Below are 27,887 nucleotides of genomic sequence, written 5' to 3'. Positions count from 1 at the left end.
GTAAAAAAGAAAAAAAAGAATATAGAGTGAATGTAGTCGAATATCGTACTTCGTAGCCAAGTTCTCGAAGAAAGAGTCTGATCAGTGGTGGCTCGGTGCCGAAAAACTTTGTTAGTTTTTTAACTCGAGATGGATTTGAGAGGGCCGGTAACTCAGAATCCTTAATTACTGGTTGAGACTGAGATCGTACCATTGCCATATTTGTTTGGGTTCGAAGCGCCGCTATTTCGCCTCTAATATTTTCCATTTCCTAAAACCATTGTACTTATAAAAGTAATATATATATAAAAAATGTTTTTTCTTATCTTTTTCTTTTTTTATCTTTTATTTTATTTTATTTTTTGTACAGTTTTCGATACATCTCGACGTTAAATTATTAATACGAAAAGGTATTATGATTCTTTACCTGTATCATTAAATGTTGTGTTCTCATTTCGGAACTTAAATGAGCCACTGAGCGTGCAAGTGTAACCACATGGGATTCTAATCGCTGAAAACGCTTATTAATACTCTAAAAAATATAAGCAGCATATTAATATAATTCATTTTTAATTAGAAAATAATATAAAAATTAAAAATCTTACTATATCGAGTAGTATATGCTTTTTATTTTTAAATCTGAGATACTAAAATTGATCGATAAATAAATTAATGGTTGTTCATAAATTAAATAGATTAAAAACATAACATTACTAAGATTTTAAAATTAATTATAATTTAAATACAAAATTGTTATTGCCTATCTGCGTTGTCGTACAATTTTTATAAATTATATTTTTTGTAAATTAAAATCTAGTAAGTAGCTGGAGTAATAAATATACAATTAAAATTTCATGTGCAAAATTTGCATTCGTTAACTCACCTTAATATCTTTAACTTTCTTCATTCTATCTTCGACATTATGGGATCGTCTTTTGTCATGATGACGTATTATGGGTCGAGACGATACCGACGACGTTGGCAATGACGACACTGATCCGTAACTTGCTAAACCACGCGTTTTTCTTCGTTTTTTCGTATTACCACCGAGCAGCTTCAAAACCTTAAGAATATGGAAAGGTATATTATGATTATGTGTTTTTAACTCTTCAATTTTAATTTGATTATCTTTATTAAAATTAGCTAACTACATTTTACATTAGGCGCTAGGCGCTAGGAGCACAATTTAATTATATATAATAAATCGATCAATTATACCAGCAAAATTGTTATATAAAAATTTAATAAATAAATACATTAATTTATTTATTCGCATACTTCACTATACATGTTCTCAAGGCCTTCCAGTTGTTTTCTAATAGTTCGAGCATCATTTGTACTTAAATCCGAATCGCTTCTATCCAACATTGAATCCAAATCGAGCGCAGTTGTCGTTGATGTTAGTTCTCCAGCTTCGAACCCAAAAACTTTTTATAACGAATGCAACATTTGCTTGTCACTATTGACTCTTATTATTTAATATCCATTAGTGTTTAATGATCTTGTTATTATATTTTAAGGAATATTTGAAATACGTACTTTTTATTTGCTACTTAATTTAAAAACAATAAAGAAAAACAAAAAAAGAAAAAAAAAAACAAACAAACAAACAAAAAAAAAAAAAAAAAAAATGGTTATATGATACGAATTTTTTCACTGGCTTTAAATGACGTGCAATTTATTTGAAAAAATATTTACGTTTCTAATGATAAACTGAATTTTAACGTATTTTTAGAATTTTAATCTTTTTGTTTATTTTTTTTTTTTGTCACTTACGATGACTAAATTTTTTAGTAGATTCCTTTTTTGGAGTAAGTACACTACGATGTTTGTTGCTACTTTGATAATTTCTTTTTTCCGAGCCTTTAACATATTCTTCATAATTCGGTTTCATTCCATAAGGCAAACTGTAATCGATTAAATAATGGTTTTATTTTTATGATTAATTTTGTAAATTTTCGTCATTATACGGTTTAATTTAATGGATAAATCATTTTATAATTTATCCTAAACATTACCTTCGAGGTTATAAATTTTATGAACGAGTAATATTAGAGAAAAATATAACGACAACAAAGGCCATATTTATATTTATTTTCTTGATTATTCTATAAAATTTTTGTATTTATAATTATAATTAATTCAATCTATCTCACAATACAAAATTGACAATTATCAGACCGTTTTTTAACATTGTACACATCGCATCTAAAAATATACTTTTCATGAGAAAATAGAAATTTTTCTTGTTTTTTTTTTTTTTTTCTTCTTAATATTATCTTACTGATAGTATGAGTAAGATTGGTGTTAACGTCTCTATAAAAACATTTATGATAATCTTTAGGCAATCTTGCACCGACGATCGTATAGTTTCGTGCAAATTTCTACATATTGTTAATCGAAGATTTTAAATTTATATAAGTATTTATCGAAAATTCGTCTCCAATAATTTACTTAGGTCCCTATGAAAATTATTTCGAAAATTAGAGTTCACTTGGCAATATTGTTGATTTTGATAATTTAATTTTATTCCATTTCACTCGTTATAGTTCATAATTTCATAATCCATCACGAAAATTCGACTTTCATATCAATAATAATATCATATTGAAAGTAATTATCTCAATTTTTCCTTAAAATTTCCTTCAAACATTTTATGATTATTGTCTTAAAAAACAGTTGTAGAAAGAATAAGATAAAATAATTATCTTAATAATTTGAAATATAAAGTGCTGGAGGTTTACCAATTTGCATAAAAATAAATGAAAAACCAACGACGACTATGAAAACTCGTTTTCATTATACACGTATGAATGAAATGATAAAAACCAATTGAAATTACGTTAAAAATTGTATCAAACAAAATATATTCAATTTTTATCGTTACTTTTGTTTGCCTATTTTGTCTTTCTAAAAACAAAAGATGTGAAAGTACACCTGAAAGTGTAAATTCGTATTTACAAGTGAACGCAAATAAAATAGTGGAAGATTAAGCGAGTAAAATAACACAAATAACATAGCGGGGTATTTGGGGGGGGGGGGGGGTGTGGATCGACTGTTCAAAGTGACTTTTACCTCGTTGAGAATCGATTCCTTGAGGCCCTCGGACTCTCTTGGGGTGTGAGCGGTGGTAGCGGTGGCGTCACAGACGAAACGCTTTCCGAGAAGGTTGAATGCATTATTGGTGCTGTATCTTTTGGTTCTAAAATACTTCGTAACTCCGACTCGACAATGTCGACCCACTCAGCATCTTGTACTGCAATGTACATAGAATAAGTATCGAGGGAATTGTAAAAATCTTTAGTCACTGTAAAATGTTTTAGCGCTCTTTCGTCTTTCGCTTCGTATTCTTGAATATATTTATCATGATATTAATATAATAATATTATTAGAATTTTCTTTTACCGATCAATAAATGTAATTTTTATGTCGAATGATTATTATGTGTGTGTGTGTGTGTGTGTGTGTGTGTGTGTGGGTGTGTGTTTGTGTGAGCGCGCGCGTGTTTTTTTTTTGTGTTAGCGTACGTACCGAATCTAATTGAAATAGATATAATTGAAGAATATCATTACTTCGTTGTTTTATTAAACATAAAATCAAGAATTATTTCTAATATATTCTTTATTATCTAATATAGCTAATATTTAATTGGAAAAGCTGATTTAATACAAACTCTATAAAAATATAGATAGAAATTAATTCAATTTTTACTATAAAGTGTATCTATGTACATTACAACAATATATGCCTGTATATGCCTATATGTTTTGTAGATATTTGATTATTATTAAAAAGAAAGTTCTACATCGACGAACCTTGCCCGTGATTGGAATCTTCAGCTGGTAATCTTCTTCCACTAGAATAAACAGCCGATCCTCTGCCCGAATCGACATTAGAAGAACTTTGTCCAGCTTTATCATAATCCGAACCAGATCCTTGATGTTGTATTTTTAATTTCCCTATGCCGTGTTCCAAGCAATCTTTCCGTTGAGAAATTCCGGCTTCTTTATTACTCGTGTTATACGATAATAGAGGCTCCCTTTTTGCCGTATTTGATTCCTCAATTCCCATTACAGGCTTTTTAATATTATCTATCGCTTGACATTTTTCATCCCACTTTTGACCATCTACTTTGGCCCCATTTTTGTGCACTATTCTTGGATCTTGACAAATTTCAATTTCACTCTTTTTACGAAGCTCTTCGATACGTTTTTGAATCGATGTTCCCGTTGATTCTTGTCCATCCGGTGCCCGATCTCGTTGATAATCTTTTTGTGACGATCGAGTTTCTTCTGAACGAATGCCAAAACTTGTTTCGGGTCTGTATTCTTCTACGGTAGCTCTTCTCGAGCTATTTCTACTAAAGTGATCTATTTGCGGTTCATCCACTGAGATTTCATACTTTTCCTTGTCATCTACAGATTCTGATGTATGATTTAGTAATGTTGGATTAGTCCCCTCGACGCAATTATTATCAGTTTTCCCATCGTCATACGATAGCTGTGGCTGCGAAAGGGCTTTTCCTATACCCTTTCCTGAGTTTCTTCTTTGAAATTCATTGTCTTGATGATTAGCATTATCATTCCTAGAATATATTTGAGGCGTACCATATCTGTTTGTTCTATTTTGGTTGTAATGATAATACACTTCTTGACTAGGAATTCTGAGATCTTGCGTTAATTGTCTCGACGTGCTGGGCAAATCGATTTGTGATCTCGACATCGATTGCCTATTTTGCTGATAATGCTGGTAATTTGATATTACCGCTCCATTACCATTATTAAAATGTGGATGTTGATTACGCAATGCATTTTGTGGATTTGGTAAGCCAACCGAATTTTGTTGCTGCTGCTGCTGCTGCTGCTGCTGCTGCTGCTGCTGCTGTTGTTGCTGTTGTTGCTGTTGTTGTTGTTGAATTTGTTGAATAAGTTGACGTTGATGTATATTTTGAGCGTGTTGTTGAGTCAAACGGGGGCTCAAATGATGTTGGTTCTGATGAAGCATTTGCTGCGGACTTTGACAATTCGGACCGGTGTTCTGCATTATTCCAGATGTTTGTTGTGATTGCTGCATCGACTGTTTCATTTGCATCGCAACTTGATTCTATAAATAAATATGAATAATGCAATGAAAGGATAAAAGAAGCTCGATTAATTATTACGTACTTGATTATGACTAGGTGCTTGATGAGGAGTCTGATGTATCACCTGATTTATCATCCCACCGGGACTTTGTACAATATAATCTCTATTAGAATGTTGTACGGCAGCTGTGGTTTGCGCAAACGAAGTGATTTGTGTTTGATGGACTGTTTGTATGCCGCCAGGCGGTGTATGATGCGTTACGTGGAGTTGAGCACTTTGACCACTGGGTAATGTCGGTTGATGTTGATTAGATGATTGCAGTTGTCCCGGTAGAGGTACGTTCTGTTGGCCACTTTGATAATTATACGAGGATCCATATTGACCTATCGAATAATTAAATGTGTAATTAAATTAAGTGACGTAATAATTGAAAAATGTTTTCGAATTATATTACTAGGCTGTTACCGTAGCTGTTTTTCGAATACTGTTGCATGCTGATCGAAAGATCTTGACTTCGAGATGTTACGTACGAAGACTCTTGTTTTTTACTTTCGCTCTCATTGATACTTCTACTAGATTTTCTTAGATCTTCCGTTACGTTGTTTAAACTTGCCTCAGATTCTGGATCGACATCTTTTCTATTAGGGCCGAATCGACTAGATATCATATCTTTGATCGTATGATATGTTCTGGATAACGATTTCGTCTTTTCCTCATCTAATTTTAATGATTTACTCATAGAAACTCCACTCGATGCACTAAAATATTTTAAGACTTTTACAAATTACTATTCTATCATCAATTGTAAATGAACTTACGAGTAATTATCAGAGGTCTGGAAAGATTTGCCCCGTGCATCCAGTTTTAAATCTTGTATTTGAGTTGCCTAGTATAATAAATATAAATTACTATATTAAAAAAAAAAAAAAAAAAAAAAAAAAAAAAAAAAAAAAAAAAAAAAAAAAAAAAAAGAAAGAAAAAAAGAAAAAGAAAAAAGTAGTAACAAACAGAAACTCATTAACAATTCGATTCCAAGTCATTTACCTTACATATAGCCAAGAGCGGGCATCGACGTGCATCGAGGCATTGAATCAATTAATGCAAATTTTTATATTAACATTTAATTATAATATTAAAAATAAAATAATTGCGAAAGGTAGAGAGAGAGAGAGAGAGAGAGAGAGGTGCATAAGTATTGAATATAAATATTGAAAAGGATAAGTCAGTATAAATTATTTCAAATTACATATTCATTTATATTTAAAATTTTAATATTCAAATTACATTTATATTAAGTAATGCCGTTGATACTGAGCATAATATCTATTTAATTTGGTATTTGGTCAAATAAAAATTTTTATTTATTAAAAATAACGCTTAAACAACATTGTTAATAATGGTTTTTTCTTCTTCTTCTTCTTCTTCTTCTTCTTCTTTGTGTTAATGTCCATTTAAATATAAGATAGTGAGTAGAATTTTATATAAAAGCAAAAAATAGATAAATGTAATCGAATTCATAAATAAACGGAATATTGCCATATGTATTTGCTAAGGTATTTAACTAATAAATCAAAAAGAAATTTGAAATACTATGAAAATATAAGTACCATTAAAATTTTATCAAAAAAAAAAAATAAACAAAAAAAAACAAGTATTATTTCGCTATTTCCAATCAATTAAATATAGTAAAAAAAATTTTGTTGAAAGTTTTTTTCCTCAATTAGACTATAATTCATTTGCCAATTGAAAATATAAGAAATCGACAAAAACTTCAGTATAGTTTTATTTACATAATCTTTATCAATATGAATTATAAAATTGATAATATTTATTAAAAATTAATTTAATGTTAAAGTAATGCATAGAAGAAAGTGGACACAATAATGGATAATTGGCGTGCATAAAAGATTTATAAACACACACGCACACACGCGCATTTTTATATCTTCCACGTACGCTAATATACATATATACTAAAGTTATCCGACATTGAATGGCTTTCGATGTTGTTAGAGGATGTATGTGCGAAGAATAACAAGATACGCGGAGCGTACTCTGCCAGGAAATGAATAAAATAAGATAGCAAGACATTTTAGATACTGTGTGTTATTATGTGAGAGTGAAATGTGAAAAGTTTGAATTATTGAGTTTATCGCAGCTCATCTGCTAAATGTAAAATTAGTCAATCCATACCTTTCAAACATTACTAAGTTAGGTATATGTTAATAATTTTTGGCTTTTATAATCTCACAAATATGAACTCGGCTTGACAATTGAATGTAAATTTTATAGATAATTATTATTAAAAATTCAAATGATTTTAAAGAAAAGTGTGTTATAAAGATATAAAGATTGTAATTAAACAATTTAATATCAACGATAATTTGTATATTCGAAGGCAATGAAGAAAAGAAGCATTTTTTGCTCGAATTAGCAAAAAAATTTTTCATATTTTTTTTTTACTTTTTTTTTTTTTTTTTTTTTTTTTTTTTTTTTTTTGTCGTATAATGGCTATCAAATACAGAATATTTAACACGAATATTCTTTCGAGCTCGATATCGTTTATTTTACTTTTCATGTTTACTTTGTTTCTTTTAGAAAAAAAAAAAAAAAAAAAAGAAAGAAAGTTTGCAAGCTTCGATATTCGTATGGAAACTTATTTGAACATATCGAACGAAATGTTTTAAAAATTATTTTAGATTTTTTCTTTGAATTCGATATGAAAACCTATTCATGTTTCATTGATCAAAAAATTTAAAAAAATAAAATTGATTCAAAATCTATTCTTTTTTTTGTTTTTTTTTTTTGTTTTAGAATTATTAAAATTAGTTTTTAAAGATAAATGTTAATAGACGATGTGACGATAGTTCATGATTAAAATCATTAATTACAATTTTCATGTTAATATTTTTTTATGTTAATAATATTTGGGTGGAAACATTGATTGAATTAAAATTACGATTATGATTCGGTTTTGAGTTTTGATGATGTTTTATAATAGAATTATGCTTAAAAGTCTTATAGGTATAAGAGAAAATTATCCCCGCACTACACTAGTTCTTACTCTCCATTTAACCTGATTTTCTAAAATTGAATACAACTTACCTCGTGAACCCAGGCTTGTTGTTTAACTGGTGCATCGGGCGCAATGGCTACTTTTCCTGATGTTTTTTGCTTATACTCGTGTAAAATAGGAATCTTGGAATTCTTTTCACCAAGAGATAATACTACTTCCCGCTCGATCTATAAAATAATTGCACGTTCATCGAAATGCTTACATTCGTAAATATTAATAATTTTACGTTATATAAGATTCGGTAATGTTAGTTTATACATTTAGTAAAAATCATTTTAATGTTATTAGTGCGAACAAAACATTTATAACTGTGGTATAAATTTTCATTTTGATTTGATATTTCTAATTTAATAGACTATATTTATTGTTTTTGTATTACTTTGTATGATTATGGTTATTAAATATATTGACTAGCTTACGATTTACAAGCGATATGGCTGAAAATATTCTATCCTATTTTACAATCTAATTAAATTGTTTCCTTTAAGCTTTAAAAAATTAGAAGCAATGATTTTCAACTATTTAGAGACGAGTATATTAATGGATGTACATCAAGTTATAATTGTCATGTAAATTAAAAATTGAAAATGCAATATTTCAGATAGAATAATCCAATAAATCTATAGATATGTATTGATTATATGGATAACGTGAAAGAAAGAAAGAGAAAAATATAAATATTATGTTTTCTAACGGTAATTTTTTAATTGTAATTTAATGTCAAAAATTATTAGAAGATTAAATTAAGATCGATAATAAGTATATATATTCGTACGAATACATTGTAAGAAAATGTTATGATTCCGTTATGTTAATTTAGCATTAATATTAAGTTTGTTATTTTGCATATATAATGAATAAAAAAGTTAGATCGATTTATTTTATTTATTCATAAATTTTGTTATATATATATATATATATATATATATATATATAATAAAAATTATTTAAAATATATATATATATATATATATATATATATATATATATATATAATTGTATATATATATATAATTGTACAATATTCTATATAATAATAAATATTTTTTACGGATTTGTTAATTGTCACATGTAAATTAAATTAATTAACTCTTTCAAATCAGTGTTTTTCTGAATAATCGAATATTTTAACGATAAAATTATTTAATGAGACGAGCATTTTTAATATTAACTAACTTGTACTTTTAATCAATAGATCAATTAATAAAATTAATATAAGTTCATAAGATACGACACAATGTTATAAACGATATATGTAATATGTGGTATGCGTATAGTATGTTTCTTACGTAATAAATAAGTATTTAGTGTATTTGGATTAATGATTAAATTTCAATAAATTGAAAATTGAAAGCAGAGAAAATTATGTTTGAAGGTTGTGCGAAGATTTGCCAGGTTAATTAAACATTACATAATTTAAATTAAAAACAAATCTTTTAGTTATAGTAGCAATTTCAGTGAAATATATATATATATATATATATATATATATATATTTTAAATAATTTTTAAATCACTTTTTTCGTTCTTCATTTATTAAAATTAATAATTCTATAATACTAGTCCATAGGCAATTTTTATCAATTGAAAATATGTTTTTTGAAATTTTTTTAAATAAATTTTTGTATATTTCATGTTTCAATGAAAGTTAATAATAATTAAATAAATAAATCAACGAGTTGTATATTTGATTGGAAAGATACTTCATAATATATAACGAGTATCTGTCGAATAATTGTCATGACTTATATTGAAAAGAAAAAAATAAAAAGTTTCAAGCTTAATTAAATTATTTATTTCTCTGAATACAACACAAATATTAAATCGAGCAATTATGAAAATTGATCATAATTATTGATCACACGATATTTTTTTCAATATTTCATTATTTACATTGATACAGTGTTTTTCAATGTACGAAATCCTAACTCTAAATTAACTAAAAGATTAATAATGCTAATGTTTATGAGACCAATGAAAAATACGACACGAAAGCTTGTCAATTCTGATAATTCTAATATTTTTTTTTTTTAATTTGCTGTTGATAATACGTACGCGGATCCTGCTCGATCTATAATTGTTTATAAGCCCTATTAAATTTGTACATAAAATAAGTAAGCACTAGCTATATTACCGATCTTAATTCTGAGCAAATTCTGAGCTGAGAAACTGTTACGAGAGCATAATTTCTCGATAATAAAGTGTGAGAGAAATTGAAGACTTTTTGAAGCTAAAGATAAAAGTGGGCGAGTTTGAAAGGATAAAGAAGATGTAGTGAGATAGAGAGCGAGAATTTGTGATGTAGAAGATACAGGCACGCTCAAATTGTAATATTGTGCGCGCTCGCGAGCTGTTTCCGGTAAACGGTACACACGCGTCCAAGCTGTGCTCCGTACTTTGTGTGTTCCGTCTAGCGAAGACCTTTGTTTGCCGCTGAGAAATTTCCCATCGGGAGCAGGCGTGTAAGATGGTAGGAGTAGTAGTAGTTGCAGCAGCAGCAGCAGCAGCAGCAGCAGCAGCAGCAGCAGCAACAGCACTACTTCCACCATCAGCGTCGCCATCAGCTGCCGTACGATGAACCGACCAAGTTAAGACTCGGACCAACCGAATAGCGCAAAGCCGACGACGACGACGTCTCTTTCATTTAGTTCCTTACTGGGGAGAGCCATTTGCGCTACCGGTACCACAAATTCACACGCCTGCGTATACGTATACGTGTATCGAGAATATATCTTAATGTGGATCGAAATACATAACTTTCACTAGCTCCGGTAGCTTCCATCTTTTCGCGCACTCGATTTCAAATTGTCCTTCGGCTCGATCGTCTCAATAAGGTCACTTCCTACGGATACAGAGACTCAAAAACTCGTCTTTCTTTATTAGTTTCAATTAATTATGTCGCGGCTATTTCTACTCTCGTAGACCAGCTCTATACATACGCCTGCCGCAGTCATAAGGAGAAAGTTGCTGATGCATGTTAAGGCAGTGAGGTGAGCGCATCGCACCGTGGGTTTTTGATTTTCATTAATCTTTCGCGCCTTTACGGAATTAAAAGCTGTACGATCGAAAGGTGCATTAGCTTTCGTATTTCTACATCTTACGTGTATATTTTTTGATAATAATTTCATTTCTAACATGTTATTAATTTATTTATTTATTTTTTTGTTCATTTCAATTTATTTAAAAGTATGAATTTTCCTAATTTAAGAATATTACTTAGAGATTAAAACAATATTTCCATTAGTTGGTAATTTCAAAGTTTAAATATCTTTATCCGTGATTTTAATTACAATTATGAAATATAAATTTCATCGATTTCATTCGAATAAATACTATCGTTAGATAATTAAGTGTACAAATTTGTAGTTATCGACATAATTTTATCGTTTCGGTGTATTATTAATGGAAATTTGTTTTTATAATGGAACGTAGCAATTTGGCAATTCATTGTTATATTAACTATAATACATTTAACTTATTTTTGTAATTTATCATAATAAAACGAGGAAAAATTATCAGTGATTACAAAAAGACGTAATATCATTGTATTTACGTGTATACGTAATGACATAAGAAAAAAAAATGACAAAGAATCGTCAATTTTTAGATAACGTTTACATATTTATTTATTAATATATTAAATATTCAATTATTTCGATTAAACGTTAAATTTGATAATTAAATTATCTATATTATAAATTTGAAATGTTAATAAAATTGCATATTTTTTAGTTGAAAACAAAAAGTTTAAATGAAAAAAATATCGAAGTTAATTTTTTACAAAGTATAATTTTTTACATTTTCAATGTAATAAAAATATTCTAAGAGATTGATTTTTTAATTATTTGCAATGTAAAATTCATAAAAATTATAACGTTAAACGATAAACATTGTGCAATCATTAATCGATTCACTGTTCATCATTTATCTTTAGCACTATGAAGATATGAACATATAAAATAATTATTTATAAATAGACGAAAATGGCATGCATAAAAAAAAAAAAAAAAAGAAAAAAGTGTACATCTATATTCATCATTATTAAATATTTAATAGAGTTATAAATTATTTGTATGTGGTATATCGATCATTGAAAGTATTAAAAATTATTCATATTTTTATTAGCTATTACACTGCGTTGTATTTGGTGTTGGAAAATTTGTTTTAAATGCTTCATTTTATGAATAGTTACAATTATTTTAATTTCATAATAAAAGATGCCTTTAGTTTTTTAATTTTCATGTTTATACACAGACCTCTAATAAATATATATATTATCTTATTATTCGTATAAAAAAATGTTCGTGGTAAAGTTAAAATAAATGAAATAAAATGATTGTATATAATACAAACTAAATTGTCAATGTAATATAGCATCTATATGTATAATTTAAATATAAGAAATTTTTTATGAATATATTATACACAAAATTGTAACGATATAATTATTATAATAATATATCAAAGAATTTAATATTTCTAAAAGTGCATTTAGAAAGGATGTGAATCGTGGATATAAGCTTAAAAATCTTAAAATATTAAAAATATTATATAAAAATTTCAAAAACTATTAATAGAAATTTCATAAAAACGTAGTTTTTCACGTAAATTATCCTTTATTATTTCTAAATATTCTTTAAAAACTGTTTTCGTGAAGAAGAAAATTGTTAATAACGAAATGAGGATCGGACAACTAAGTTATAGTATAAGTAGAGAATAATCTAATATATCGTTTCGAGAAAGGAAAATTAAAGTTTTATAAAGATTACTATTTAATTGTATGTAAAATCTGGTGTATAATAATTAAATGAATAAATTGATTTATAATTATTTTCGAACGTGTTAAGCTAATGTAATAAATCTTCTCAATGACTCTTGATGATTTTTCTTAATTTTGGAAAAAATTCACATACAATCATTATCGAGTATAAATATTCAATTTAATTTTATCAAGAGATTTTACATTATATAAATGACGTTTATAAACATTTAATTTCATTTGTATATTATTTGCATTTGTAAATTATTTTCAAGTAAACGAATTAAAAGAATGAGTAATTTTTGGTAGAATTTTTTTTTCTTCGGCCAACAAAAATCCTTTAGAAAAGATTTTTATTATATATTTGTTGTATTTAATAAAATGGATGCCATAGACTCGCTCATCTTTTTTTTCTATTCTTTCTTTCTTTTTTTTCTATTTAACACAACTACAATAATAACGAGCATAAAAACTGTAGTAGGCAGAACCGAGAGTAGCGGCATCAGCAATAACAATAACAATAATAATAAATGGAAAGAAATTAGCTGTAGTACGATTAAATGGAAATGAATCGTTCGACTTTTATGAGAATCATGATAATAATTATCGATTACGATTGTATTCACTGTTTTTGTTTCTTTTTTATGTAATAATTTATATTTGATTATATTCAATTATCGAGATATTGAAAAATATAATTGACCAATGTTCTTAAATGGTAGCGATTAGAAGTTACGCTAATCTAAGTTTCGCTGCTTCTATTAAAATATAAAAATACGTTAGATTAACTTATAGTCCTTCCGACTAAATAATTATATTACAATTCACGAATTCAATTAGTTATATTGGTTCATAGTCAATTTGATTAAGAAAGTGTAGCGTAAGTTTTTCAACTTTTATGAGTTTGCCAAATGAACGAACGAATCTAATCGCACTTTCTACAGTCAACAGTATCGCCAGAGCTTTCCTTACGAATAAAGGGATTTCTATAAAAATGACTCTTTTGTTTTATCATTTGAACGGATAAGGTGCCATCATAATCATGCGGTATGAGCTTTTAACTGTAAAGTTGCAAGTTTATAGCACATTTTATACATTATTCTTGTGGAAGCTTTTATTTTCAATCTATTGTCTGTTTATCGTGTAGTTTCATAGCCTCAAACTATGAAAATACTTTTGTTATAAGTAATAATTTGTGACTTTTAAGTCCTAAAAACTAATAATTTCATCAATATTTTAAGCAAATTACTAAATTCATCGAGCAGATGAAATTGTTCCGTTTCAAAATTTCTAAAAATATAGGAAAAACATAGATAAATGGGAATAATCGTCATAAATATTATCATGTTAAATTGTATTTAAATTAATGTGAGTGTGTGTTAGTGCTTAGGGGCTTGATAATCGATATTTTTTTAACTACCTTTAATTTTTCTAACCTTTCCAAAAGTAATATGATTATATATTTGTAGCTTAAGAATATACCCATACAGCTTTTATATTTATAATGAGCTTGCAAGCTTTTCTTAATAGACAAAACGTCTTACACTTGTTTACACATCTGCCATTACAATTCTGCATTGCCTATAAATTAGATTTTCAATTTTTATATTGTAAATATTTCTATGGACAGGCTATGAATTGTGGTTAAACGATATTGACGAAGAAACAAAAGTTTAACGAAACGAAATTCCAGGATAAATAATCACACTTTTTACTGCTAACGAAATTATTCTCTTATTAATATTATAAAGACGCGGTTATATTTCTCAGAGTTTCCCTCTCTTTTACTATTACGAGCACTTACGCTTAGGAGATTAATTGGCGTTGTCTCTCGGTGTACCGAGAGGTCGCCGAGCAAAATAATGTTAAAATCCATCTGTATTTGACATAAGTTTGCTCATTATTTCTATAACGTTATAAAAAGAAGTTCAATTAGGATTAAAGTGAGACAGCTCGCTGGTCTCTGTCTCGGGGGGTTATACGGTGCCGTGTTAAAGCCCATTAGTATCGAAGGCAAAGCTAAAAGGGTCAGAAGCTGGTGGTGCTGTTGGTTGGTGCCGAGGTGACCTCGTACGAAAGTCACGTCGAACGCGAGAGAGCGAAAGCCGCGATATGCAATCCGCGTTCCAACCTGTACAGTCCACACCTCGATACTTTCCTCGATTGTCACAATCTGCGAATTACCGGAAACTTGCTGCTGTGCGTCTGCAGATTTGCCGATTGCTGCTGGAGCTGCTGATGCGTCGTCTGCTCGTCGCCGTAGAGCGGGGGCATCCTGTAATCCGGAGCAAAAGCGTTCTTGTTGTTAGGAGTCCTCTGGCTCATCCAAACGCACGTTTCGGCCACTGCGAATCCAGCTTTATTGCCCTCCTGATGCTGCTGAGCTTCTTGAGATTGATACTGCTGGTGGTTGTAGGGTGATTGTTGTTCCAGTTCCGTATCACTGGGCGGGGGTTTGGATGGCGGAGGCGGTGGAATTGGTGACACCGGTTTACATGGATTATCCTCATCTAAATCAAACGTAATTATATCGATTAGAATTATGCATTGACAATCCTGTTTACATATGAATTTTGGCTAGAAAGTTAAGTATGCATGATATAGATAATTAGTTATGTTGTTAAGGCTCTTATATACTCGTTTAAGAGCTATAATACTTTGTGCGCTGATTCATTAAGGCGAATATTTCAGAATTTATTGTAAAAAAAAGGTGCTTCTTATTGCTCAAGTGTTTTCGTAAATAAAATTTCTTTATCAAAAAAAAAAAAATAATGCCTTTGTAAATGTAATAACTTTTTTAATTCTAAAAATTTACAAGTAAATTGTATTTTTTGCAAAATATTATATTCTTACAATATTATTATTATATTATAAAAATATATTTGTCAAAATTAATTTTAGAGATACTTACAGTAGAAAGCTATTAAATATTCTTTCGAAAAATTTTTTTACAAGAGAAAGAATAGTACAATTACCATATACATACTGAATTAGTTACTATAAATCTAATTCCTTCGCAGATATTTATTTCCAAAATTATGAAATAATAGTCTTATTGATTAACTTATAATTAATTACTCAGCTATTCTAAATAGTTATTAGGGTATAGGTATTTGAAGTTTAAAGATAAATTTCAAATTGTAAAAAATTACAAGTAAGATGGATAAATTAAGTAAATAGATTTTAAAAGCATATAAAATACGTAATGTTGAGCGTACGTAGATTTACTTATATATATATATATATATATATATATATTTATATATGCTAATGTTCTCCGACGTATTGTATTAGTCGATGTATTACACAGATCATTTTAATGAAAAATAATTTATCTGGATAGTATGTTTTAATTTGAATTTTTTGAAAATATTTCTATACAGCTATAAGTCTTTAGAAATTAATGATTTTAAAATGATTTTTAAATTTGAAAATCAAATGAAATAAATTTTAGAATCTTTTAAACGTTATATAATGTTATGCAGATACTATCGTTGATTTTCATTAAAATTCAATCAGATGCTTTCTATCGTCGTTAGTTGAGATCAAATAGTGTACATTTAAAAGCATCAATAAACTGATAATTCATAATGATGAAATGCTAAAGAGTAAAGAGACTTACAGAGATATAAAATGAATACGTGATTGTGATAGATTAAGAATCTGTGAAGCATATTGATGTAATACACAAACTTATATTATCTCTATCGTCGTCTAATTTTCAATACATCAATTAATTTATCATACTGGTATTCGAAATTTAATTATATAAATTAAATTCATTCATTATACCTTGTGTCTCTAAATATATATTATTCGTTTAATATATAATTTCATCTCGTACCATGACATCTAATAATTATACATAATTATAAAAATGTCCATAAAAATTCTATAGCAATTCAAATTCAAACCGCAAAAAATAATGAATTAAATTTATAATATTATTATTCTTATCTAAAGAAGAATAAATAAAGTATTATTGCAATTGTATCAAATCCTCTATATTACGTAGAGATTTTGTTATTTTAATTATTTATATTAACCGTGTATCGATAATTTATAGTACCTATAAAGTGAATTCATAATTTTTTATATTTATAATTTTCATATACGTAATTGTATGAAATATCAAGTCTTTTTATTAAGGTTTTAACACATTTTTATTTATTTATCAATGTTTTAAATATATATTCTGTATGAATCATCGATGAACATAATACATTGTATATAAATTTAAATATATTAATATTATTATTATCCATATGCATATGTTGAATAATTAACGACGTATTACAAATAATTACATAATTTATGATCGATGTTTATTATTATAATAGTAACATTATTATTTCAGTTATTTCATAATACCTGAGAACAATAACTTTTATGCATTATAGCGATATTTAATAGTGAATTCTTTCGCCACAAGTTTATCGATAAAATACTTGAATTATTGATCGGATAAACTTAGTCGTTGAAGTAAATAAAAGTAAGCGTAAGATTTTAAGATAATTTGTTTAGAATAGAAGTTAGGGATTTAGTGTAAAAGCGAAAAATATTCTCAATACAGAGTTCGTTTATATTATCAATAAAAAATGGCATATTTATTATTATTCATTATGTGTTACGTAATTACAGTCTATAAATAAATAATATTAAAAAAAAAAAATAATATAAATAAATAAAAAAATTAAACATTACTGTGTTATCTATTGTGTTAAGAATAATGAGCTTGATACAGCTTGTATACCCGAGCTTGGAGAGCTTCTCCAAATAATGAAATCTGCCTGATGGAACAATACTGTATCATCATCTATCATACATTTGTCACAGTTGCTTAAGACTCTAAGCTTCCCTAGCATTCAATAAGGATAGTGCGAAGAAATAATGGAACTTTGTAGAAACAGCGTGATAAAGGAAGTTGGTTTTTTTGCGATTGGTCACACTCACTGTGATAATCATGCGAAGGTGAAATTCAAGAAGTTCGAGATATAGCAGTTTTTCGTATGCATGCGCACCCACGCACGCACTAGGAACTACCTTGGATAATTTGATTCTGTCGTCTCAGTCGATTCTCTTGTTTGACTCTGCGTACGGTAGTGGCCATATCACACGTAAAAAGGACTTTCTTAACGGTTACTCGCGGATACTCTGGCAGCTTCGTGCTCCTTCTATCCCATTTTAATGCCGCTTAGATTCGAACTAAAATTGACGCGCGCGCGTGTGTGAAAAAAGTAATGGAAGCGTCAGGGTCGGAGGAACGGACACTACTGCTGTCTTAGAAGCAGCCCGAGCGTATTGAAAGTCTCGGACTTTCCGTTGAACGAGCCTTGGGTTCCGCCGTTCTGACTTCGCTTCCGGCTTCGTCCCACCGAGCGCGAAGGAATCGTTACAGGCTGAGAGAGAGAGAGAGAGAGAGAGAGAGAGAGAGAGAGAGAGACAGAAAGAGACACTTCATAGTATGGATAATGCGTACTCGAAGAAAGTTCGTACGTTGCGCTCTGCGTATCGAGCTGCAACAATGAGAGTCGGAACAGTTCTTGCTCGTGGCGCTTCGTGAATTTTTCCAATCGGGCTTCTTGATCGGAAGGGCATACGATGCTTTTTACAAGTTCATTGCTCATTCATTGGGAGCAGCCACTTTTGAATACATTCTGAAGTCACAGTTAATTGAATATTGGCGATTTACTTATCATTGAAGACCTATTGTATTTTTTTTCCAAAAAGTTATCGATTTCTGATGAATTATTAATTTATGAAGTGAAAATTATACTTTTTTTAAGATGAAAATACATTAATTTCAACGACTTCGCTCCTTTCGTGTATAGATAATAAATAAATAAATTTAGAATAATAATTTATCATCATACGTCGGCGTATGCGCATACGCGTATAGAACAAATTACATTATTCAGCGGTACATACTTTGTAATAAATAGAAACAATAAATATTTCGTAATAATTTAGCATTAATTTTTAAAAATATACAGATATTAGTTTATAATGTATTTATTTCAAGCATTATCTTTCATTCGTTTCACTCATTCGAGAATTATAAGATTCGAATGCATACGTAAGAGATAATACTTATGCAATAAGTTTCGATTATTATTATTTGGGACAATTATTATTATTGGGACAAATATTTGTAAACAATTAAACAAAATAATAAACATTAATTGACACCCATACGATAATTTAAATTATTATATGAAATATAATAACACTTCAGTGATTGTTACAATAAACTATGCTGTATCTTTAAATATTTTATTTTCTCTTTTAATTTGCTTTTAATTGTAAACCAAACTTTTTTTATTTAATTTTTCATTATTTTTCCCTTCTCCATTAAAATGATCATTTAATAAAGTTCAAAAAAATATTTATAAAAAAAAGTCACTTAATTGAAGATGTAATTGATCGAAAGCTACAAATTTACTTAGATTTTATACTACCTTAGGATGTAAATAAGATGTCATATAATTTTAAATGATTTCGGTCAATCATATAAGAATGTAATTGTCTTACGAATGAAGATTATAAAAATATTTAACAAATTGCTTGGCATAAGAATATACAATTTACCTCCATTTCGTTATTAACGTAATATCAAGCTATATAATGTAAAATATTAAGTTTTTCTAACGAGCAAAAATGAGTAAGTAGAGAAACATTCAATTTATGTGAATATTAAATATAAATTTTATATTTCGAAAATGTTTACGCATATTTTTATCGATAAGATAAAATTGACATTTTACTTTTCTAACTGAATTTGCATTAACTGAAAATCATGAAATTATTGAAAAACTAACAAATAAAAATGGTTTCTCTTATATATTCATCATATATATATATATATATATATATAAATTTGTAAAAGAAAGAAAAGATCATTATTAATATTAATTTTAACATTTATCTTATAATCTTAAAATTTTAATAATAAAATTCATTTTACGAATTTTAATGGAATTTAACTTTATTTTAACATTTCATTATTAATTTTTAAATTGTTAAATAAAGTTAAATATTAATACGTATCGGTAATCTATGTGATTATTATTTTATTTATTTTTTTATATGTATATTACTTGTTTTTTTTTTTTTTTTTTTTTTTTTTTTTTTTTTTTTTTTTTTTTTTTTTTTTTTTTTTTTTACCTAATATCACTGTTTATTTCGATATACGCGAATATATTTAAATAAAATTTTTTTAATTTATGCATGATATTATATAATATAATTATAAGTTTTTGAGTAATTTTGGAACTTTGAGAGTTCTGCAGAAAACCAAACTTAATTGTAAAATAATTAGAAAGAATGACGTCTGAAAAAAAATCATTCGAAATCAAAAGGATTAAAATCCTCCCAAAGTATTTAATTGTTATTTAACTATTGAAATGGTTATAAATTTGTATGTATATATTATTACGTATTATATTATATTATTATATTACGTTTGTATAGGTAGAATACCCGAAATAAGATATAGACAATTTTTTTTTTTTATAAAAAAGTTAATCTTCACTCTTATATTATTTATGATTACGAAGATAGCTATTGCTATGTAGTTGTATTTATATTATCATTTTGTTGGAGCGGACTGATTGAGCGGAAAATTTAGGGTGTACAATGTATTGGCAATACTGCGTAGCCAGTGCTATGGTTAGATGCTTACTGGATTTGGAAAATTCGAAAAATTTGCTTAAAAGCGAAGCAAAAAATCTCGACCTTCTACCGAATATGAGATCAGTCGTAAATTTTTTTTTTGTTTTTTTTTTTTGTTTTTTTTTTGTTTTTTCTTTGTTTGTTTGTTTGTTTGTTTCCTTATTAAATTAAAGTTATAATAAATAAATTGAATAATTTTCTGCTCGATATATTTGTTCTGCTCATATGCTAGCAATTGCCAAATGATTTATTATTCATCTTATATACATGATTTACAATGTGTAGAATACTTGCAATTACGATAAATTATCGTTACGTTTAATTGGAAAAATAAACAACGACGTATTTGTATAAGATGTTCCGACAATTTATTTATTATTTATTTATTAAGAGGACGAATGATTTCTTTTTTTGTTTATTTTTTTTTTACTATTATTGATCTCGTAAGTTTTTGCAATTTTAATAAATTATATGAACGTACTTCGTAAGCATTGAATTTCTATTAGTATATAGTAAATAGTAATAATTTTCATTCATATAATAACCAATAAATATTTATCCCCTTAATAATTGACAGTACTCGGATGTTATAAATACATGTGCTTAATACTATGGACTATAGCAACAAATGTGGTACTCTATACATGCAGAATATTTCTTAGGGATTATCATCGAATGTATATTTTATCATTTCGGCAAGTGTTCTCATCCGCGTAAATCGCAAGTATCATGACATTTCAAGCTCCATCTCGCATATTTGAATCCTTAGATCTCAGCATCTCTACACCTTCAAATTTCCATATAATTAAAGGTCAAAATAAGGCCAGAGGCAAGGTATCCGATAATAAAGTATCGCTGGCAATGCAGAAGGTCGAAGGTGGCTTCGCCAAGGGGATGAGTAATCGAACGACCAAACCAAAGAACGACTCCGCAACACTCGTCCGACACAAAGTTCACTCGACTAAGCTGTTGTCTGGTGGTTTACCTCGGTGGATGCAAAACAGGCTGTCGCTCGACTCGTAGTGCTGCGCTTTTTGTCGCCTCGTTTTGTGAACTCGTTCTATTACTTCCTCCCGACCCAGACGTGCCTCCCGTGGCTTCCAACATTCGCGCCGAGAGCTCGGGGGGAGGGGAGTCACGCCCGCGGTTGCGCTCCTTTTACTCCTTCAGCCTCGATCTAGTGAATGACGACTCGCCGCTACGGCTTTTTTCACCCTCGTAAATATGACGTAGTTCGGATGCACCAGCCGAGAGCTCGAGGAATATTCGGCAATTTAACAAAATCCAGAGATTGGATCCATCAAGAGATTGGACTGGGGACACTTAATGACAATCATCGATTATATCGATTATATGTGCTACGTCCAGGTATCTCCAACAACCGTGGCAGTGGAGATAAATCGAAGAAAGTAGTAAACCTGTATCTCTGATGCATATTACAGAATCCATCTCGCTTCGTCCATTAGTTGCTTCTTCAAATATCCTAGCACTCTATCTATTTCACTAAAAGTTCATATGTACATTAAGTAATTGGATAATATTTATTTGAAGCTATATAGCTATACGATGGGGCTTTTCAATTTTTTTTTTCTTCAAATGATAATCATTGCTAATTTATTAAAACTAATGTAATTAGCTTAAAGTTGATCCTCGTCGATATTCTATTTGTACAATCATAAAGTTATTTAATTTAATTGTAGAATTTACAGTACAATCATTTTAATTGCTACACTGACGAAACTATAAAATGGTTGATATAAAATCCATCATCTCTTAAAATGCTTTTTCAATTAAATCGATCGAGCAATTGGTAAGAATATATTGCTTATTTATATTATTTGTTAGGACGAGTAAGAAGAGAAATCAGCCATTTCGAACGATTATACAAAATAACAAATGGTATTTAAATAACTTAGAAATTATGCCTTTATTCAGATGACAATAATTATTACATTAATATAATTAAAAATACTTATTTTACGATATTTATAATAAGCTTAAAAAAAAAAAAAAAAAAAAAAAAAAAAAAAAAAAAAAATACTTAACTACTTACTAATAAAGTTTCTCGTAACATATAACTAATATATACTACACAAACTACGGCATTTTATTTTATGTAATTAAGGATATGATGAATTAATTATTTATTATCTCTGTGTACTTATATAAATACTGTGTATTTGTGATCAGTAAGTAAGCATATTTGAGTGATTATTAATTATTATAAAATTAGTTAAGGGATTGAGCAAAGTTAATTGAGATCTAATTTCACGGTTGAATCTCTTTTTACTCGTCTAAGCAACTAAATCCAATCGATCACTATGAAAAATAAGGAATTTTTTAGATATATGAAAAAATAATTTTTCAATAAATTTATATTATATTTCGTGATAAATGATAATTTGTAATTAATCTATGATCAATGTTGCAAGCCTGAAAAAATTTATAATGAAATATTTTCAGAAAGATTTATCATATTAACGTAGAAATTCACATTTAATTTTAATAGCTTTTACATACAATTAATTACACATTGTAATTGGACATTACAATATGTATATGAGGCACATAATGTGTATATATTAAAATTTTATGAACAAGTATTTGTTTAATATATAAAAAAAAGAAACATCCTGCTTTTGTGATTTCAAGTTTTTACGTTTCGAATCCTACATAAAACGATTTTTTATGTAAGCAATTAGATAATAATGACATATATTATCTATATTATGAGAATTATCGAGTTGATTCACTAGCAAACCTTATATTGTATTGAATATATACTTTTTTTAATGTATTTTCATAAATTTTTATTAGAATACGTTTAGAAAGAAGTATAGAATTTAATATTTGTATAAAATATTTATGTATCATTCTAGTATAATTCTTATATTATTATAGAATTTCTATAATTATAATTGTTATTTTGAAAGTATGAGTATACATTTGAACTAGAAATAAAATATTATTATTAAGATAGCTAATTAATGATTTAATGATTAATTTGTTAATTGTTTAACTAGAACAGATTGATTTATAAAAATAAGATTATTCTCTATAAGATTCATTATTATTAATTATATAAAAATATATATATATATATATATATATATGTATTTTTTTTTTTTAAGTTAAGTACATTTTTTAATACTTTTTATTGCGAGTTTTAATCTATACTTTAATCTATAATGTATGAAAAATTTGTATAAAATTTTGTAAATTGTTTTAATCGTGTAAAGTTTCATCGTAAATTAAACATATTGTTGATCGTTGATCAGTAAGATAAAAATATTCCATGATTCTTCAAAAATACTATTTCAGTAGTCAATTATAATTAAGTGATATTTAATATTTGAATTATGGCAATAATTAAAAAATTATAAACGTAAAAAAATTTATACTATACGGCTTTTGCATCGCGTATCCTAATAATTTAATCTTCGAATTTTTCTAAGTTATTAAAGTATTTACTTATAATAATCGAATTACTCTGCTATAGAAAACAATTTTTATTGTCACATTTCAACGATATGGAAGATGCCTCGCTCTGTTAATAAAAGATATTAGAAAAAAAAAAAAATATTAACTTTATAGGATTCCTCTATGCATTCTTCAATATTTCTATATATATATTGTGACCTATAATTTGCTAAATATTTCAACGACAAACACTTAAGCAGTGAAGGGCGTAAATAAAAAATATGTAAAGTTGTTTTGAAGTAATTTTTTAGGCACGTATTTTGTAAATATCGTATGTTAAGCTTATTAATTAGAAAATGTGTGTGTTAATGTATAACAAATTCTCTTAGTTTTTGTACATTTATGGATGATATTAGAAAAAAAAAAAAAAAGAAGAAAAGAAAAGTCAAGATTTTAAATCAATTTACATTTACAAGTTTTAAAAAAGTTGAGAAAAGAAAAGATTGTTTGTCAATCAAAATTTATAAAGTGACGTAAATGAAAATATTCTCATGAGTAAATTATTAGAAATTTTAATTTAAAATTTTTTCTTAATCTTAATCTTTTGATTGATTTAAATGATTTTATGATGAAGTGCATGAAAAGTATTACAAATATAATGGAAAAATAGATAGTAAAAGTGGGTAATTTTTGTATTACGGAGCATATTCAAGCTCGAAAGTAAAATATTATCTTAAGTTAATAATGCGTTAAATTATTTGTAAATCGTTTTAATCGACAGATTACGGATGGATAAATCGAAACTAAAGCTTAGAGGTTAATGTAAACAATTAAGCTAAAGTACTATTTTGCTTTAATAATATGGATGCAAAGATTATTTAGTTATATATTGTACATTTTTGCTTTTATAAGTTAAGTTAAATGAATGATTAAAGATGTAATTTATAATATAGATTAATTGCGATAATAAGTTCATATGTATGTTTTTACATTCCGCAGAAATAAACGTGAATGCTAAATGTAGTCAGTGACGCTCTATTAGGGTATAAAATAATTTAAATTTGTCATGTCTTTTACTTGACATTAGAATAATATTTTGCAGTTTTTACTGGAACATAAAGGTATGCTGGATCTTTGATAAAATATAGAAAGTATTATGGATCGAATGGTAATACAGCATTGTAAAAGTATAGAAGCCGAAAAGACGGAAGTTGATAAGCAGATAGGTAGCTAAGTAATAAAGATAGTGCAGTTTATGTCTTCAATGATGCTAATTTGTGATTTGAGGGAAATGCAGTTTGAAAAATACGTGCAAATCTTTGGGAAATTGGTATGTAGTCGAGTGCAAATTGGAATGACGCGGGATGCGACGCTTACCGGTTACGATGTTCGACACCTGCTATCTTTTGGATTCAAATGAACATACGAACGCACCGATGCGTGCGCCTCATTCTGTATTTTTTTTTTTTTTTTTTTTTTTTTTTTTTTTTTTTTTTTTTAATGAGTGTCTGAAGGGGAGAGTGAAAAGGTATTGTGGCAGTGGGCCGATTTGTTTGGAACCGAAATGTTCGAAATGCTCGCAACGGTGGGAACGCTTGTCTGGACTGCGTGTCACGGACACTGATGATGCCCCCCCCCTCCTCTCTCTCTCTCTCACTCCACTCTCTCTCTCTCTCTCTCTCTCTCTCTCTCTCTCTCTCTCTCTTCTCGCTCGCTCGCACACGTTCTTCCAGATATGCCGCTAAGTAGAACGGGCCTTACTTTTTCACTTGATACGGCATTGCATTTGCTTGTTCTTTCGATTTCTCATTCTTGTATAAAGAAATTAATTTCCACGAAGCACAAATCAGTCCTAGGAAGGTGCTTATGTACGTTGTTAATTTTTCTGCTTATCCTCATTTAATTATAATGAAATACGCTTTGTAGTGGCTAGTTATATCGTGCATTTATTACCGATGATCAAAGTCGAATGATTAATCAACTATTTGTGAGAGAAACATACTTTATATAGGATTTTTTCTTAAAGAAAGTAATTTTTCGAAGCCTAGAAATACTTTTTAGAGACAACAATTACAACGTCATATTAACGAAACAAGAATCTATTTTTTCTTTTTTCTTTTTTCTTTATTCCTTTTTCTTTTTTCTTTTTTCTTTTAAACGTTTAATTTTGATTTAATAACAATAGAATATTTATTAAATATTCGTATCATTATCTCATGTGAAAATTTTATCCATTGTCTACAATAGGCGCACCTTAACTGTTAATGGTAATACAATAGCTTTACAAAAGCTACCTTTTAAAATCATTAATATTTAGTTGTATAACTTAGCGAAAAATCACAAAAGATGTTTAGCTTATTAATTCGAGCTTTAAAATCGAACTGAAATTTACATTACTGTGTAAGTTTTGTTAAATAATTTTTTTTAGGACGCATAAAATAATGCCAATAATTCTATAATTCTCGTTTCATTTGCTTAAATCAAAGCTTAACGATGAAAGGTTGCAAGGGCGATGCATTCCTTGTTTTAGGACGAATGAAAATGTTGCGTTAGGAGTATTCCTCGGATTGTTATTACGAGTGTTTAACAAGATAAAGCTGCTACGTCTTATTTCGATTTCCAGTCAGCTTATCGTATATATAAGATTTATTTGAATACCTTTCTCCAAATTGACGTTATCGGCTCAAATTATCATAATATATACACTTTACGGGATAATAAAGGAATAAAAGGACAAACCAGTTTTGAAGCGGTTGTCGATATTAAAGCCAAAAGAGAAAAGGTAAAAAAAAAAAGAAGCAACGCACGTTGGTAATCGAACGATACGAGGCGGAAGAATTAGTAACAAACCGAACGTTGATTCATTTGCTTGAAAGAGAATACTTTAATTAGCATTTCCGGATGAGCTTTAATGGCATAGTCTAAGGTAGTAGATGACGTTGAGATGAATTAGCAAAGTGTATTTGAAAAGCGATCGGTGCTAATTGAAGACGTGCTGGGCGTATTTCTCGATCAAACACATTTATTTCCTTTCACGACAAGAGAAACAGAGTATGAGAGAGTACTAGAGAGTACGACACAGAGAGAGAGAGAGAGAGAGAGAGAGAGAGAGAGAGAGAGAGAGAGAGGGAGATGGAGCGAAGGGGTGAGAGAGAGAGAGAGAGGGGGGGAGGAGGGAGGGAACGTACAGCACACGTACGGCAGACCTTCAAGCTCTTGGAGCGTTCCCTTACTCTACTCCTTGTCTCCTTCTCTTTATCTCTTTCGACCTCGCGTTCCCGTTTACCGCCTGATCCCTCCTCTACTCTACTTGAAAACTCCATTTCTCTTTCTGTCTGGCTTCACCAGCGAACTTCGACTTGTCGCTAAGGTACCTAGCACCGCAAGGACCCCAATCTCCAAGGGACCGCTCCATTATCACGCACGCACTTTAATCGCACTCCAAGTAATACCGCACGCGCCAACACGCACTTACACGCATTTAAACGCATTCCAAGACTTACCTGGCGCTTGGACTAGAAGGCTTATAACGCGCGTCCTCCCGTCGCTTTCCTCTCTACTGCCTGGCGACGCGACAACATTCCTTGCCTGCCTATTATTAACGAATTTCGGCAGCCCACGTCGATGCTCCACTGGGTGATGCTGAATGTGGTGCGGGAAGAGGTGCGGGCCGGTGGCGCGCGCAGACGGCACCGGGAGATGAAGAGCGCGCACTCTTCGCTCCGAGCAAGAGTCCCTTCTTGAGGCCCGCGAGCTCGGGATCGACATCGGGCCCACCGTGCCGGAGGGAGGCCGAGGGCCAGGATAGGCCGAGGCAAGCTCCTTGCCCGTCATTGGTCGAGAGTGGAGTTCGCGTTGCGCGTGCTTGCTCCTCTTCATTTCTCCCGTGCGTGCCACC

The 27,887-nt window shown here is 28.9% G+C and overlaps 1 protein-coding gene across 1 annotated transcript; it reads right to left on the bottom strand.

Moving 5' to 3' along the window:
- Positions 1-152: 152 nt before the first annotated feature.
- LOC105368495 (uncharacterized) lies at positions 153-27,887 on the bottom strand. Its single transcript, XM_011507507.1, is given in 14 exon segments — positions 153-256; positions 403-511; positions 863-1,042; positions 1,258-1,406; positions 1,756-1,886; positions 3,055-3,235; positions 3,795-5,082; positions 5,145-5,446; positions 5,529-5,821; positions 5,882-5,949; positions 7,315-7,328; positions 8,162-8,306; positions 15,083-15,408; positions 27,493-27,887. Coding segments are annotated over 14 exon segments (3,666 nt in total). The 5' UTR covers positions 27,869-27,887.

Source organism: Ceratosolen solmsi, unplaced genomic scaffold, assembly GCF_000503995.2.
Source record: "Ceratosolen solmsi marchali unplaced genomic scaffold, CerSol_1.0 scaffold6, whole genome shotgun sequence".
NCBI classification, from domain to species: domain Eukaryota; kingdom Metazoa; phylum Arthropoda; class Insecta; order Hymenoptera; family Agaonidae; genus Ceratosolen; species Ceratosolen solmsi.
This window is presented reverse-complemented; position numbering and strand designations above follow the sequence as displayed.